The sequence below is a fragment of the Pteropus medius genome, unplaced genomic scaffold (genome assembly GCF_902729225.1).
Source record: "Pteropus medius unplaced genomic scaffold, Ma_sr-lr_union100, whole genome shotgun sequence".
Classification (NCBI taxonomy): domain Eukaryota; kingdom Metazoa; phylum Chordata; class Mammalia; order Chiroptera; family Pteropodidae; genus Pteropus; species Pteropus medius.
The window spans coordinates 4,622,153-4,641,036 of record NW_024349519.1 but is presented as its reverse complement, the minus strand read 5'-3'; the positions used below and the strand labels follow the sequence as shown (position 1 = coordinate 4,641,036).

Here is an 18,884-nt window from a genome sequence, read left to right as displayed (position 1 = left end):
CACAGTAAATAGGCCAACCCAGTTGAACTTTTTACCCCACCGGCCTGTAGCTTTGAATTTGTCACCTTTATAGAGTTAGTTGAAATTTTGATAAATGATATTATACAAGCAATATGGCAGACTACACTGTAGTCTGGGCCTTGGAGACTGAGCCAACTCCTTTGGCTCTCTCATTAGCGTTACTGTATATTAGGCATTTCATTCAGGAAACTGGAATGCTGGGATCCTTAAAATGAGATGGACTTTCTCTTTGAGGAGATGTTTGCTTTCTCTGTGTTCCAAGGGCCATCAGTGAATAATGGTTCTCACAATCACATTTCTAAAAATATCCTTTATTTTTCACAAAGCCATCATATTATATTTTGTATAATTAATTTACCTAGTAACAATCACTATGTTAGCAAAACAGAAAAGATATGAATATGAAAGCTACTCATTCTCTCAAGCAGAAAAACAAAAATAAATGCTCAATCATGTAATATTGGGCTACTGTCATTTCATAATTTAGCCACTCATAAGGAATGGCGCGTCAGAAGATGGTGTAAATATTTTACTACTGGCTTTTTGCCCAGCAAAATCAGTGATAACTCTTATTCTTTCCATTCATTCTAAATTATAATTCAATGTGGTAGAAAGCAAATTGTACTGGGGCACATCGTATTTATTTTGCACTTGTTAACACACTATTTGAAACTCTGCAGACTTTGCTTAGGAAAGTACTTTTTGATTGTGTATATTTCTGTATTCAGGTATCTTTTCTGAATGTTCTGAGACATGCTCAATTTCCTTACTTAATAATAAAACAGTCTATGACTCATTGTAAATCAGTAGGGATCCAGCAATAAGGTGCAATACATCATGAAAGCAGTGCAGGCTATCATTGGAGATAATAAGCAGGTGCATTAATATTCATGCTGTGTGAAATCCTGGTTGTGCTTCTAAAAAGCTATAGAATACATTCCAAGTTTTATGTTCAACAGTAGATATTTGCTAGTGATTTTCAGATAGTTCTTACAGCAATTCATTCAAGGCATCACTAGATAATTTAGAAAACTTTCATCCATGGTTTCCATTTACTTAATTATACACTCAGCTAATGTTCCTCAGTGAGTATGCATAATCCTTTCTGGTTGGATCTTGGGTCTTTCTTTGTCTCAGCTGGAAGTGCTGTTGTATAAGACTGATTGTATATGCACATCTGTGTATGTGGTATGGTGTGTTTGGTGGGAGTTGGAGACAGCAACAGGGGAAAAACTACATGCATTGCCCTGTATAGTATGGTATTTCCCTACTGTCAAAGAAATGCAATTTAGACTTCGTTTCCACATAGATGACCTAAGAGGGAAGATAAGGAGACACTGTTATGCTATAGTGAATGGAAACGTACCAACAAAATAGGACCACCATAGAAGGATGCCCAGGCTGGGCACTGTCCAACTCCAGAGGCCACCATGCTCTGCCCTATCATTTCTTTACAAATTGCACATGAAATTATACTACTTTTCATTCTTTAAAATAAAAATGTGATTAATATGTGTCCTTATTTAATTCATCTATAAATAAATTTACAATAATGCAAATATATTGTGCACATGGATAATGTAAGTAAGCATGCACCTGAGCCTTAATATCCTTCTTGTTTGAAATAGTATTTGATTTTATAGTTTTTCCAGGAGTTGATAAAGATCATCTCTACCTTGTCGAGTATCTTAACTATCTATACATTCTCTGTATCTCTCTAGCTTTCCAGGCAGTGAAGGGACAGGGTTGGGAAGGAAAGGGATGCTCTACCATCTATGTACCACTACTATGCCACTGCTACTACCACCTCCATTAGTACCATCATCACCATTAATTGCATTAATTGCTGGAGGGGCTTTAAGTGGAGGTCCGTGAAAGAGCTACTTGGAGTGTGCTACTTATCCTAGCTTTCCCCACTGCTCTTTATTCCATATTCTTCTTAATTGCCTTTTGTTCATCCATTTATCATTTTATTCATTCATTCCATAAATTTTTCTGAGAGCCTATGTTATATTAGACACAGTGCTAGAAGATGGGAACAGAGTAAGAACAAAATGGACAAAATCTCTTTGAATCTATATTCTGATGGTGAGTACGTTTGCAGGGTTAATTCGGCCACTTTAGATCTGCATTTTATAGTCTCCCTCTATGTTCAGGGTTTAGGTGCTAGAATTGGAATATTTTACTTTCTCCATATTTTATATGAAGGATTTATATAACATTAGCATTTGTCTTTATATGATATCAGCTTTTGATACATGGAGCTAGAGTTTCAGGAATACGTCGAAGTTTTCCTTGACATAATCTCAGTAATCTCTAAATTTGTTTGAGGCTTTTCACACTGACGTTTGGAGATAAAGATATGTTTGCATCAGAAGATGCTAAGATTTCATAAGAAAAAGTTAGGGTTCCAAATACAACATGAGAAAAAAAATCAAAAGAAACTCTCCACTTGTCACAATGACGTTGAATATGTTATTGTGTGACTGCTCCGTGGATGTAGGATGGAACCCATCAGAACTGTGTTCAGATGTTCAGAATGATGATGTCATACTTGCACTGAGAGGGTATGAAAAGGTCTATTTCTCACAGAGTCAAGTTCCTGGGCCAAGGTGAGAGTTCCCACACATGGTTTGAACTTCCTGCTGGAGCCAAGGGAAGGAACACTAGAGTTTTCTTATCAGCTTTCCCAGCTGTGGGGAAGAAAGGAAAGATGAGACAGGCTTAAAAGTTGTCAGCAGTCAAACATCAAAAAAAAAAAAAAAAAAGTGGAGTCAGACTGCTTACTTACTACAGTTATGATGTTGGGAAGAATTTGGGCATATATAGCTGCTGTGTGAAGGATTTTATAGCAAATTGCTTAGAAGCAGAGAAATAAAATACATAATTTAATGAAATACTGGAATCCTGCTCACCATCTTCTCCTCTCCAGTTTAAGTGCTGACATTTCCTGGTTTGTGATGAATGGTTTGTAACTCATTGTCAGTGCTCATGTATTTCACAATGATAAGCAGTCTCTTCTCTTGGCCTGGGTATGTGAAATGCATTCATTTTGATGTTGGCTTCAGCTACTAGTAAATCAGTGTATCCTGAACCCTAATTCTTTGGGAAGCAAAGTCTTCAAACATGAAGTCTGCTTTTACAAATTAAAGGAAATTTGTATCTTCTCATCTTGTCCCCGAGTGAACCACCATAGAGAATTTCAGTGCACATGCCAAAATATGGGTTAACTTGGTATTAAAAACTTGGTGTTAATTGCTTTAGTAAGTGTCAAATACTGCTTATAATTCCATTTGAAGAATTTTCCTATAGTTGATGTCTACCTATAAATGCCTTAATGAAATCTAAATAAAAGTGGCATTAATGAAGTCAGGAAAAGAATATTACAGCAATGAGACAGTATTTCGCTAAGAGTCTCAATTAAGTTTCTTAAGTGGACAAGAAACTAAAAAGCAAACAAACTAAAATCTTGGTCATGATAACAATTATACAAGGACTTTTAAGTATTTAGGAAGTGATTATAGAAATTTATGAATATCATCCGTTGTTAACAGAATATTTTGCTATAATTTTTATGATATGAGAGACACTATCAAATTGGAAAAACATTGTCATTATTATCTTTAAGAGATGAAAAGTCTACTTACTAAATGCTGTTATAGAATACTTAGCATTCTCTTGACTAAATACTTGACACATTTAACTTATGTAATAAATATGGGTAGCCAGATAACCTAATTAAAATGTTATATTACTACATACTCTGAATGTAAAGCAAAGCTCTTCCTCAAAATTATTTCTCGGAAAATCTGAAACTGCCTTATGTTCAAATTTCTACAAAATTTCATATTATATTTATTTTATTTTGAACAAAATTGTATTTGGGGAAGACATTAATCTAAAACGTTGTTAATTAAATGCTAATTTTGGGTGTTATTTAGGTCATCTGATGGGTACCACTAAAAAAGGAGACAAGATATCACAGATGTAGTAATTATTTTTGGTCATATGACCTCATATTGCCATCAACATGTGGCATTGTAAACAAGCCTTTTAATAATTACTTTAAATAGCAAATGGAGAATTTTTGGTTTAAAATAAAGAGATTTTGGCAATCAACCAAAAAGAACATGGAGAACAATGATCAGAGATGTTAACTTTATCTTACATAAAACTCAGTGACATCTCTAACTCTGAAGCACCATCTGTGATGGAGGGTTGCCAAATATAGTGACAGTCAACTATGTTTTAAGACCTTCAACTATGCTAAGAGGACACATAGTGACTACAGATCTTAGGCAAAGTTGGCAAAAGACAATTCTCCAAAGTAGGTAGTACTCCAAGAAAGGCCTGGAACAATAGGGATGGGGTGTGTTGATTGAGAGTAGGCCCTCAATATTTGAAGATTCAAAATTAATAGGAAAATAATATAATAAGTACAGTGTGGTGGAGGAGAAGAAAGCAGAGGGAGAAGAAGCAGAAATTAAATAATTCTGTCAATGCTCATAGTCAGGAGTAAATAAAATATAAAGAATAGTAAATATATGCATTAAATCAAGTTTAATTGTAGAGGTAATTAGAAAAAAACAAACTTTTTACATTTCAGAAGAATGCACATAAAAAAGGTATGGTGGAAGATAATAAAAGAAACTATTTAAATAGTTTGATATGTAGTAATATAGGATGATATTTGAGATATGTTGTTAAATAGAAAGAAATTGCAAAATAACGTGCAAAATTATATGTACATGTTTGTTTATTAATATCCTTAATGTATATATGCTTGTTTATTAATAGTACTTATTTCTTTTAAATGATACTTTACTAATAGCTGTCTCAAGAGATGTAGCCATAGTTAGCCATAGTTGTTATTGTTATTATATTGTGATCTTATATCCCTAATAAATTAATATTTTATATTTACATAACATGCTTAACAAAATTATATCAAATGAGACAATAGGTACTATATATGTAGTACCTGTGTATAAATAGCTTATAATCAGTCTAAGGTTAGACTGGCAAAATTGGATAATGATACAGGATACAAATTAATGCTCAGTTATGTTACAGAAATCCTCTGTGAAACCTTCTTATATTATTGTAGCCTTCAGTAGCTGGCTTTCCTTCCCTTTGATTTTTAACAGCAAGTTTTGACTGTAACATATTTTAACATTATACTGTATCTTCATCATTTTCTAATAGTTCAATATGATAGTCTTGTCTTTATGGAAGAGATGAGAATGATGCTTAAGTCCTTGGATTTGAAGTCCAGTCACTTAACACAATAGTCACATGAAATAAAATGATTTGGTAGAAATTCCAGATCTCAAAAAGAATATATAAATAATTATTATAACACCTGCTAATAGATATTGTGTGCCCGTAGATAATGAATAAGAAACCAAGGCACGGAAGGATTTAATTGCTTTCCCCAAATCAAGAAGTAGTAAGAGACAAAACTAGGATTAGGTCCCATGCGGTCTGGCTCCAGGACCGATTCACATGCCAACACATTTAGGTAGGTGACCCTGCTCAGTTATTTAACCTCACTGACTTCTCTTTATCTTTTGGTAAAGGGTGAAAAATAATGACTTACTTTATAAAGTTGCTATGACAATTATTAAGAAAAGTACACCTAAGAGTTTTGTAAACCATGAAGCTCTATAGCAAATGTAAGATATTACTTTATCGTTGCTATCTTCCTGCTGCCATTTTGGTCACAACATCCTATTGTCTCAACTCATAGAGGTGCAAAGTTTTCCTTTAGATTCCTGTAGCGATTAGTTGCTTTTTACAATCATTTACTATGTTTAAATCTCCACATGCATGTTTTCCCTCAGACTACACAATACCCACACCCTAAAATAGCTTATCGTATATCAGTGAAGACTACCTAACAAGGCACAACGTGAAGTTCTAAGTTTTGTGCAAAGATCTAGTAGAGAAGAAAGATCGTGAGACTCGAAGATTAAATAAACTGCTTTCAGTTAAAAAAAATAAAAGACCTGCAATTTTAAATTTTAATAATCTTCCTGTGGGAAAAGCATCAACAAGTTTTATATTGTATGTATGCTACACAGCAACCTTTTTGCATCATCTTCCATCCTCCTTTGACTGCATTTTTTTTCCCTACAAAGACTGTCCTTGACCAACACCAGAAATGAATTTGATTTCTCTAATGCAGAAAGTAATTGGATTTTTCTTTATTGAATGCATCCCTTTAATGACTGTCTCTGCTCTTGCCAATTTAGCAGTGACCTGACATTGATCTGATGATATGACTTAAAATAGAGACTTGGAAGCTGGAGGTGAAAAAGACCAGCTGTCTGGCATCAGAAAAAATGTTTTGTGCCTCATCTTGTCATTTTCCTGGGAAAATCCTTTATCCTTGAATGTCATTTTTACAAACATGCTGCTGTAATAATTGGTCATATAGTAGCAGATTGCCTCCTTCTAGAAAACATAATATGTATTTCCCAGAAAGTACCCTGGAGAAAACATTGAAAATTGAATAAAATCCACCCAGTTATCATTCTGTTCCTTGAAAATATTTATTACCATGCAGACTCTTTCTGGTACAAGATAAATATTGCTCAACAGAATTAATTAAATCTTTTAAAAGGCTGGGAAATGTGAAATATTTAAGTATTTATTTACTTAACCTTGAAGTTTTGTAAAAATAAAATTTTACACAAGATTGTTTTTTAAATAGGTGGGAAAGGAGCAGTGGATAAAATTGTCATATTAGGAAAAACAGTGATCTTTCCTCAGGTGAAATTATGGAATAAAACTCTTTTTATGTCCAAGAATATATGGGATTTAAATTTCTCTACTTTTGCATTTATTCATTTTAGTAACAATGTAACTCAATTCATGGTTACTTTTTATTCTATCATCTTCCCTTTGTTTATTTTGATAAATATCATGATTTTTTTTTTGTTTGAAGATCCAATTAATGGGTATCAGTCTGAGCAAGAAAATAAACTCTTATCATTTTAATGTGTCATGAAGAAAATAAATAGATGAGAAAATTATCAATAGACAGGTGTCCTTTTAAAGTAGAACAAGTTTTTTTTTAATTTTTGAATTTTTAATATCAGTTACATTTATACTTAATGAAGTCATGAACAATTTAAAGAAATTATCAGAGTTTATGTTAAAACTCTTTATGATTGTTGAATCTTTTCAGAATCAACAGTGAAGCCGCATTACGCAAAATTATTGTAGACCCTAAATTAGACAGAGCTGGCATAAATCTGCAGTCTTACACAATGAAAGTCAGTGAACTTGCTTTGATTCTCATCAACCAAGAGAGGCAGGAGAGTTCTATTCCTAGAAATGATGTTTAGAAAGAATATAAAGACAAATTAAGATCGACTATGTCCTGAAGACTAGGCTCCTTACCACTGTTCTGACTGCATCTTAAATGAGCAAGTGAAGCATTGGCATGCCAGTAAATGTTTCCAGAGACCATTTCTTGGATGTATGTGGCACAACAAAATGGGCTTGCTTGAGAATTGATGAGGCTTCGTGGGAAGTCCGGTAGGATTGAAAGGGTCCCTGAACCAGAAAGACTCCCTACTGAATCACAATCTATCATCATAAATGATTAAATCTCACCCATTCTAGGTCAAGCCATTGTTGAAAGTTCCACTTAAATGTTAAAGCTTTAAGGGCAAAAGAAGAAAAATATATTTTAATGGATGCTAAAATTCTTCATTATTCTATTCAGTTTATCTCATTCCATAACAGTTTTCTCAATTTCGATTCTGTCTTGTTTGAATTTGAACATTATTAATTAAAAACATAATATAATGTTCTCTTCTCTTAAAGGGAAGGCAATTTTCTAGGGGGAAAAAAGTTTGTGTGTGTGTACATGTATGCAAACAAGTCTTCCTTTATTAGAAAAGGAAATTCATTCCCTATTCCTATCAGTTTTAAAGATGCTTTTATAATAGGTCATCAATTTATGATACTTTGGACACTTGCTGAAACTATTAATATGGGATGTTGCCCATGAGCAATTTACTTTGTTAATGCATTTTTAAAAGCAAGCATTTATATCCTAATGCATTTTGTCATTTCTTCTTTGAGGAAATATTTTAGTCTTTTATATAAAAGATCTTTTGATATTGGAAGGGATACAAAGATAAATCTCACCTTTTTGGATTTTAAAACCTTGTAGAGAAAAAAAATACATAAGTAAGTATAATAGAAGGTGGAATGTGACATGTGACAACTACAATCGGAAGGGAACAGTGAAGACACAAGGATGGTAACATGACTTTACCTAGGCCTCAGAAGACTGACAGAATCTGTGCACATGAAAAAGGCAGAACATTTTTGGAAGGAGTAGAATTACTGATGGCAAAGAGGTGGGAGAATGCTAGGTAATTAGAATAAATATGCCATAAAATCGGGTTCAAGTACCATAGCTCACATATCCTTGAAGAAAAAAGGAGAAAGGAAGGTAATATTTTGACTAGTGATATAGGTAAAAATCTAGACACATTAGGAAATATTTGGGTTTTGAAGTTTCTATTTAGACAAAGTTAAAAAGAATATGGTATTTTATTTATTATATGTTTAGTTTATAGAAAAATGAATGTTATCTTAATGATACCTTCTTTTATAAGCTAATCTTGATTGACATTTAGAAAACAATCTCAATATTTGACATGTTGAATGGCCTTACTATGCTCATTCATTATGTAAAGTCAAATGAACTATTAAAGTTTTTAACTGGGACGTATATTCTAATTTTTATCTCTGTATACATTCTGATGTTAAAATACATACATACATATTTTATTTTCAGTAAAATGTAAATTGCCTACATATTTAAACCTGAATATAAGATTTCCAAAAGTGCTAAATAAATTTCTTTCTTTGCTTCAGGTCACTGACATGATGCTTCAGGACAAACCCTATCCTGATTGGGGAAAATCCGCAAGAGCTTTCTGGAAGAAAGGAAATGTTAGGATCATTTTATTCTGGTAAGAGATTGTTTCATTTATTGATTTATGCCTTGCCTCAGTCACTAAAGGAATTGATTGGATATAGCTTTCTCTAGATGTATAGAATTCTATCTAGAGAGGCATTATCAGTGGATACTATGCTCCATTAAAATTATTAAAACCAATATCCTAAGTATTTTATGAATTAATTTCTGCTTACATATTGTTTCATATACTTTTATAAGAGATGTGTTTTGTAATATAGTGATGGATAGATTTCATCAGAGGTAAATAGGTTTTTGACTCAGCAAAAACAAGCTATAATTTTCATCAATGAAATATAATATAAAAATGTCTTTAGTAAATGCTAAATTTCCAATATATTTACCATGTTATAATTTTCTTTGAAGAATTTATACAGAGAAGAAACCTCTTTATGAATCACATCTGGCTCATTTGCATTTCTTCTTTACATAGTTTCCTTTAGCTCTCTGGCCCCATCATTGCTATTAAAAAAACAACTCATGTCTTAGAGAACTTTGTTTTTAGTGGAGTAACCATTATTTATGTGCACCTGAACAAGTTTAGACAGAAAAGATAGGAATATAGAGACAGCAAGAAGGGTACTTTCTCCTGGCTCTGTGACACTGCCAAAGCACAGTGATTCAACCTGATGTATGAAACGTCATGCATAATAACATGCAGAAAAGTTGTAATCGGTGATATTTTTTTGCCTGGTAAATTCCACCTTGTTCACCTGCCTTTTGAAATAAAAAAAAAAAGTTTATTCCTGGATTTAATTCTGAGGTTTGTTGTTGTTGTTGTTTTGTTTTGTTTTTATGTACAAGCTACAAAAATCATAGTAAGTACTTGGGAAATATACACTCCAAGCTATTTTTGTATCTTTGCACTATCATTAAATATTGCTAGAGATATGTGGCATTTTGAACCCAATTTTTAGCAGGTATACAAAAGTATATTTTTCAATAATGCTATAGAAATGAACATGATTTATTCACATCTTGTGTCTATGAGTGAAGTGTGGTCTATCTTTGCAGTGTATTTAACCTTCATATTTTTTTTCCTGTTTAGTTCCCCATGTAGCTTCTCCGAATAATATACAGTATTACAGTATATTGTATACAGTATATTATAGCAAATGTTTATTGAAGATACGTTTTGCTTCAGGCACTGTGCTAAGTACTTACCATTCTATATATTTACTGGTTTCATCCTGACAACCCTATAAAATAGGTACTACTATTATAAGCATAAACTAGACCTCTGACTTCAGAGCCCCAGTTTTTAATTATTACACCAGACTGCCTCCAGAAGAACAAAAGATACATTTGTGTGCAAATTTCTAAATGATTGTCTTTAATCATTTTTTAGGTAAGGTGATAGATAAGAATGTGAGATTCTGGAAAATCCTTTCACCTATAGAATTCTCTTACAGGTGTTTTAAGAATATAGCATATAAGGAGATAGATTAATGTTAACAGTGTTTATGATCTCTTTTAAAACAATATATACTTACTATATTGACAGATATTTTGTATCAATTAACATATCTTCAAAGGCAGCCCATTGGTTATTGTTCAGTGTGACAAGTTAACGAGGTCACAGTATATATTTGCAAAGGTGAGCCATGTATAGTGAGCTGAAGTCCTCTGTTGCTATTGTGATTAGCTACTGTTAATTGCAATTGCTGTCTCAGAGGAAAGGAAATCATACTAGATTTTTTCTGAACATCTTAGTACATTTTTCCTTGAACGTTACTGCTCAAGTCTGTATATTACCAATCTCTTTAATACAAATGGGTTTACTTTTGACATATGTGATAACATAACCTCAATAGGTAATCTAAAGCATATTTTAAATGTTGTTAAAATAATTTAGTCACTGACAAATAGATTTTTTGAATGGAGAATAAACTAAAACACACTTATTCTTATAGTCAGTGTCTATGTAATTATTGATAGAAGATAATTATGAGAGATGATTTTTTTATCGTTACATTTTGAAAGTAATATTTCAAATCATGGAGAGCATAAAATAACTGGAGTTGTATTTAAATGTCATTTAAAATAGTTTTTTTTTTCTATTTTATCCATTTCTATAGTTAGGTTATCTTGACAACAATATTCTTGGTGTTAAAAAAGGAAAATATGATACAAAAAGTTGAATATGGAAATTATGTGGGAAGCAAAGAAATCCTCCTTTTTGTTCATACTTTTTAAATAAAAGAGATTTAGCTAGTATAAGGTCATCTGAGTTTTTTCAGTTCTAGGAGATAAAATACAGAAATCATTAGCAAGGTTTTAAATGAAATGAAAATAGTATTTGCATACTATGTGCTATCTGTCACCCACTTAGAAAGAGGTGTTTTCTTTTGGATTTGCCCTAATTAAGGAAAGAGAGGTTAGGGCGAAAAATCTATGGTGGAAAGGAAATTTTGCAAAGGAAAGCTTTCCCCAGTTGGAATGTGATTATGTACAGCAGTTTAAACAGTACAATGTGGAATTTTGTTCTAATAAACTTACCTTTTACTTAATGTGTTGCTGCTTTAACTCACAAATGCCTGTCAGAAACTCTTTTGTTTGCAACTGCGTGACAGAATTCTTCCTTGTTTCTTAGTGATAGATGTCTCTACATTTCTTTCTGTAATTGTGCAAAGATAAGGCTCTAGCACATGGGTTTTTATGTCTGCAAGGAGACTAAATTGTGGCTGCATTTGAAAATATTAAAGAGGAAGGGAAGAATATCGACAGTCTTTCCATTCAAATCCCTTTTCTCAGCCCTTTGGATAATTAAAAAGAATAAAGATAAAAATCTAAATCCTAGGTGAATGCCATGCACTATTCTATTTTTCAGAAGGGTTACCAAAAACCATTTCACTCATTTGTGTCTGAAGTAAAAGAACAAATATGTGAGAAAATAAGTAACGTGATATTTATGTTGACTCTTGTCTCCATTTTATTTCTCTCTAGAGGTACAATTTGTATGCATTCGATGGCAAGCATCTAAGGATGATATTTTCTGAGGGCTTAGCTTTTTTTTTCTTTTTTCTTTTAAATAAGAGGAGACACCCTTCTAGTAGAGGAGTTGGCAGAAGGGATTGGGAGATGTGATCTTTAAGGCTTTAAAATATTCCAGTTCTTTGTCTTCCAAACATATAACAGAATTACACATTTCTACCCCTTTAATCACATGACTTGCTTTGACCAGATGAAATGTGAGTGAAAGTGGCATGCGTCATATCTAGGAAGAAGCATTTAATTGTCAATGAGAAGCACTGAAGGGAACTCTTTTCTTGGTAGCAACTGCAGAAGCTTGTGTCTAGCTGGAGCCCTTGTTATTCAGTTTCCCTGAATGACCAGGGTAAAGCAAGCATCCTTAACAACACAGTAGACCTGTGGTGTAAGCAAGAAATGATCCTTTGCACCTAGGAAGACCAGGTACTGTAGGTGTAAAAAATAAGGTCCTTGCAGTCTGTGAGGTCAACCAAGGGTTGCCTTGCCTAAAAAAAAATAAAAAAAATAAAATAAAATAAAATAAAATAAAATAATGATCCTTTGCAAATGTTAAGCATTGATTGTCAGGGATTGTTTGGTACTGCAATATAAACTAGCCCATTTGATATACAGAGAAATTGATCCCAAGACGTGGAGTGACACCACAATAGAAAGCTAATTTTTCTTTTCTTTTCTTTTTTTTTTGGTTTAAGGGCTGAACAATAAATGGCAAGGAAACTGATGATGGGGGCTGGAAAGATGGTAATCCAGGTGTCGTAGTGGTGAAGTATTTAGTAAAAATTGTGGTCTGTGATTACTTAGATGCTCTATGAGAAATTGGAAAACAATGTTAATAGTGTGTTGCTGTGTGCATCTGTGTAATACTGTCCGCTTCTATTCATTTCTGATGCATAGAGAAGATTATCATTTATTTTTTTGGATGATTAGTGTCTTTAAATTATAAAAAGTACTTTAGTGCTGTAATGATTTGGGTGGCCATCGCTTGGTCATAATTACCTTAAATCTTATCTGGGAAACAAATGTAGCTGCTGCTGTTTTTTCTGCTTTCAATAACATGGTTATTCTTAAAGTCTAACAAAATGACTTTGATCAGTGAAGAGCTAATCAAGGAATGACTATTATCTGAATATACATGGTGTGGGAGAGTAACATAATAATAAGAAAATAATAATAAAATGCAGTAAAGTAATAAAGACCTAAGAATCAAAGGCAATGTCAGTCAAAAGTGTTTTAGTAAATAGCTTTATCAATATCTAGTTGTATGACCTATATGACTACATTTCCATTTTCTTTTATGCAAAAGGGATGTGTTTTGTTATTCTGTGTGATCTTTTTAGCTCTATAATGCTATTTCTATTATAAGATTGAAATGTCGAAGAAAGCATTTCTGTCTGCTTTGCTTCAGAAGGCATGGTATGGACTGCTACAGTCTGAATGTTTTTGTCTCTCCAAAATTCCTCTGTGGAAATCCAGTGCTTTATGTGATGGTATTAGGAAGTGGGGCCTTTGGGAGGTGCTTAGGACATGAAGTTGGAGCCCTCATGAATGGGATTAGTGCCCTTATAAAAAAAGCTCCAGAGAGGTCCTGAGCCTTTTCCACCATGTGAGAACCCAGTGAGAAGGCACTGGCTATGAACCAAGAAGAAGGCCCTCACCATGCTGTACCTTGATCTTGGACTCCGTAGCCTCCAGAATTGTGATAAATAAATTTTCATCATTTTTAAGCCACCCAGTCTGTGATATTTTGTGATAGCAGCACAAATCGACTAAGACATGGACCAATGAATGTAAATCATGTGGTAACAGATTTAGATTCATATATGAAGGAATCCCCTAACAATGGGAGCCTCTCAATGTTGAACAAATCTGCCAAATGAAGTGCTGATTCCCCATCAGTAGAAATATTCCTACAAAGGCTAGATGATCTTTCAGGGATGGTATAGAAGGATTTTCACATTGAGTGAGAAAAAATTGTGTTGTTGAATTACTGTGTTGTCACATTATTGGAGATTTTCATTTAAAAAGTAAATTCTGAATTTATGTCAGAAATTTTATGCCTGAGTATTAACATATTCCTATGGCCTTCTAGATATCATTTTGCTGAATTAAGAACAAGCCTTGTTTTTATTAAGTTATTGAAGTTAAAACTTATTAAGTGCTGAGTACAATGTGAAATAGTGGTTAGAGCACAGAATCTTGAGCCACCTGCCTGGCTTTCAGTCCTTACTACTGCATATTAGTTATTGCTATTTTAACTAGTATTATGATTGTTATTATTCAGCACCAGGTGTTCTCCATGGTGCTGAGACCTCAACTTTGATAGAGAAAATGAGGACTCTGATAACATATTTTTCTGTCCAATGAGAAATACAAAGTGGGGAAGCAACACCAACAATGGGTATGGAATATTTATTTCTACATATAGATGTCTCTCTAATCTTCTCTCTCACTTCTGACTACCACTGTTTATACTTCCTTCTCTCCTAATCATGGCTTGACCTGTGGGTACTGTGATGTGGTGCTAAGCAAGCTCCATGGATGGTTTTGTAAAAGAGAACCAAAGTGTATTCTTAAGATAAACAAGAGCCAGATGAGAGGAAATGTGGTGATTGGTTAGGTACATGGAGTGAGGAGAGGGAGAAGTCAAGGACAGCATTGAGTGTTTAGGCTGGGACAACTGAGCAGATGATTATACTGTTCACAAGGGTGGGAGACCCTGGTAGAGGAGGAGGTCTTGGTAGGCGTAATGAGTCCAGACTTGAATATGTTAGTCGAGGTGATGAGCTTATAGAGATACCTAATAAGCAGTTCTTTATTTGGATCTGGAGAGAGGTCTGAGACAGAAATATAACTAAAATTTATATTTCGGCTTATATTTTTACCCTCATATAGTTGTTATCTATGTGTATATGGTATTTAGGGTAAAGCGAGTGGGTGTAGAGTGAGAATAAAAGATCTGCTAGGATAAAACCTGTAGAGGTTTTTTTTGTGTGTGTGAACAGGCAGAAGAGGCATCTACGAAGAAGACAGAGAAAGATAAATAGAAAGAATGAGGAATATGAAAAATGTGTGTCATAGATGCCAGGTGATGAACATATATATGTCAAGAGACAGCAGTGTCAACAGTCTAATGCTGGAAATATGCCAAATAAGATAAAAATCCAAAGCGTTCATTGGGATTTAACTCTAAGAAGACCATGAGTGGAGGCTTTCGCAAGAATCATTTTCTGGAATGTTCATCACAGAGATCAGACTTGTACTGGGTCAATGAATATTTAAGAAAAGAGAAGTAGGAACAGTGAGCATCCTCAGAAGGTGGGAGAGAAGACTGGAGAGACATCTACATATAAAAACGAATATTCCCAAAGAAAAATTTAAATACATTTACTAATTTGGCTATTTATTGATCTATCTTCTTCAGAGCATGTCCTTTTTTTTTTCAAGAGAAGGTGCTCATTTAAAATTACTTGCTACCTCTTAAGTTCTTGAATTAAAGCCTCTAAAGTTAAATTCTGTAGTGAAAATTTACAAACATTTTTAGTAGAAAGGTGGAGAATAAAGAGTTCATAGTGTTTTAGTTAAAGTACCTTTTAAAGTTTAAAGAAGTGTATTAAAGTCAAAATGGTGATGAAGTTCTCTACATATTTCTGCCTATATCATGTTACCCGAGAACAGGAATAGCATCTTACTTACTATGTCCCTAGGACTTAGCACAGTGCCTGACACACAGGAATTATTAATTGCATTCCTGTTGAATTAATTACTTTGCTGAGGACCTTCAAATCTACCATTCTCTATATTTCTATAAATTTCTTCAGATAGAGTACTTTATTGAAAAGGATAACTAAAAGTATTTTGAGTCTGTGATTAACTGATGCTTTATGAGATTAATAATGCTTCAGTTACTTTTTCTGAAAAAAAATTTAGAAATATTTATTTTCAGTACTTTAAAAAATAATCTTGGTAATTATTGTTCTACCCACAAATTATGTGTTCTGTCTGCAACTAGAAAGTTCATTAAAATACCATGAGATGTAGAACTGTAGTGAAGCAACCATTATCCCCATACTGACTCTGAAAGTTTTTATCTTAGGTTCTTTTCCTTATTTCTTAAAAACAAGTGAAATTTGACAGTAAATAATTAAATAAACTGGTCTTAAATTACTTAAGTAATACCATCCTATTATAGGCCTTCATTCTAATTGCTATAGCCTGGGATAGCAACATTGAGCCTATGAACAATCCTTGGATTTATGAATCTTTGAAAGAAAGCCATTTAATAAGGGCTTGGAAATACTGCTTAGTTTTTCTGTGTAACAGTTATTGGTGAAACAGAGTTATTCCTCTTCAATCTGAAATTTGCTGGTTGAATGGAATACTCCCTTGAGCTATGAAGCCTATCATACTTATTAAGTTTCTAAAGTATAAATCATGATTCCAAAGATCTCTGAGTTCACACATCACAGTATAAATGCACTGATTTAAAATAGAAACAATAAATTCTAGAAGAGAGAAAGCAACATTTAACCAAGTTTAATGACTTGATTTACTTCAGCGGAGTGGGAAATGTCTGCCAATCTTTTCATTCTTTCTCATGATTCAAGCCCCGCTCTCAACCTCTTTAGTAGACTAAAAATGCAAGCCTTTCATATTCTTAACAAAACAACAAATATTTCTATGACTTGACCTGTTAAAAATCTCAGATATCTTTCCTCTTGTCGTTTGCCCACATCTTTAAGTGACCATTGCTAGAATATCTTGTATTTATCTTCATCCTGCAAATATTTCAGTGCCATAATGCAAATGTCTCAGAATAGAATGCTGCTAAGATAGTGCTTTTTGCTGGCATCAAGGTCTTCCTTCAAAAAAAAAAAAGTGTTTGTTTTTGTGTGTTTTGATTAAAATCTGCCTATTAGAATTAAGATCTTCTATTTAGGTGACAATTATATCAGAATAGCTGCCATTATTTAAATCACTTTAATCATAACCATCCATCAGCTTTTTGCATGTTGAATGGGGGAACAGAATCTCAGTGTTGTCAAGGTACAGATGGCCATTTACTATTCATGATTAACTATGGTTCTCTTCTGGTTCTGAGATTGGTGATTCACAAACTCAGTTTTGTGGTACATTAGTCACTGTTGGAAACTCATAACTGATTGGTTTCCAAACCAGAATTGTTGGTAATTAATACTCTGATGTTCTTTACAGGGTAACTCTTTTACCATTTTCTAAGGTGAATCCTTATTTATTTTGTGTCCCACTGAATAAGGCTAAGCCACTTCCCTCAGTTTCCCTAGTGCAGGGGAGGGTTCATCCAAGACAAGTTGAGGCCTGTGACAGTTTCTGTCAATGAGCCATTTCTTTCTGAGATCAGACTGCTACTCTCACCAAGATCCAGTATCAACTACCCCCAGCAGTACTGTTTCCGTAACACCAGATCTTGTTTTCAGAACATCCTGTTTCTATGTTTTCTGTTGTTGGCCAGTGCTCCCTTTGTGAAAGCCTTCTCTCTTTAGAAGAAGAGGTGGATGCATTGATTATTGTGGAGGTTAAAATGCTTTGATGCTTGTTGTTGCACTTAGGAAGCTTTCTGATGAACTAGAGGTAGCAAGTAGAGGCAAGTATCACAGATCAGATGAAGGGTTAAATAAAATCTGATTGTAGTGGCTAGGTGTATGAGTGACCCACATTCCAGAAACAAGACCTATTGTCTCCTTGTGTAAGCTGGACGGAGCTTTACTATTGAGTCAGAAAAAAATGCAAGCCTGTCTCATTCATTCAATCATTCATTCATATTTATAGACTGTGAGGATTCTACTGGGTATGCTACATTAGGATTCTGCATACATAATTCCTGCCCTCATGTAAGACTTATAAGCAATGATAAATTCTAGGAAGGAAACATATATCAATAACTGTACCCCTTTCCACTTCTCTTCCTCTTCAGGTCATGTTTTTTTAAAGGGTGTTCACACTCTCTTCATTTCATTATTTGCCAATTACAGTGTCATCTCTGCTCCTATTTTATTCTAGGTAGTTTCTTGTCATCAATTTTCCTGAATTTCTGTTTTTGTCAGACATCTACTGTATAAACCAATATTGTTTTGGAAGTTAATCATGCACTGGTGACTTTGACAGGCCATCTTTTATTTGAGATAGGCAATTATGGAAAGACATAGTTGAAAAGTAATGTTCTAACGTTTTTGATGTTAAGTCAAACAATGAGGGGAAACTTTTTCATATGTGTATTAAACATTGTATTATTTTCTTAAGTATAAAATATTTCGACAAAATTTTCAGTAATACTAGCAAATGTACAGCCTTTCAAGTGTTTATTTAGAATCATAATAATACTCTAGAAAGGTACTTTCTTTTCATTTTTAAATTAATAAATGCGTACTGTTTGATTACTTACTTTGTATAGGGTTTTGTATTTTAGTACAAAGTTCTAGGGGGTTGGGGGGGAAGGATTTGTCATTGCCTAAACCGCACATCAAAATATGAAACACAGGCTTCAAGAGGTAAAAGAGAAATGTTATGAGAATTTAGAGGTAGAAGAGATTGCATAAAGCACGTACAACAAACTGAATGTGTCTCTTCAAAATTCCTATGTTGAAACTTAATCACTGACGTGATAGTATTTGGAAGTGGAGCTTTTGCAGGTGATTAGGTCATTCGGCTGGTGCCTTCATTAATAGGATTTTTGCCCTTATGAAAGAGACCCTAGAGAGCTCCCTAGGCCCTACCACCACTTGAGGACACAGAGAGGAGATGGTTATCAATCAAACAGGAAGCGGGATCTCACCAGACACCAAATCTGCTGACACCTTGATGTTGGATTTTCCAGCCTCCAGTACTGTGAGAA

General features: G+C 33.7%; 1 protein-coding gene across 1 annotated transcript in view; it reads left to right on the top strand.

Moving 5' to 3' along the window:
- Positions 1-18,884, top strand: part of TMEM117 (transmembrane protein 117) — a 375,424-nt gene that overhangs the window by 241,374 nt on the left and 115,166 nt on the right. The window contains exon 5 of the mRNA XM_039882251.1: positions 8,923-9,020. Coding sequence (XP_039738185.1) covers positions 8,923-9,020 — 98 coding nt within the window. The remainder of the gene's footprint in view (positions 1-8,922; positions 9,021-18,884) is intronic.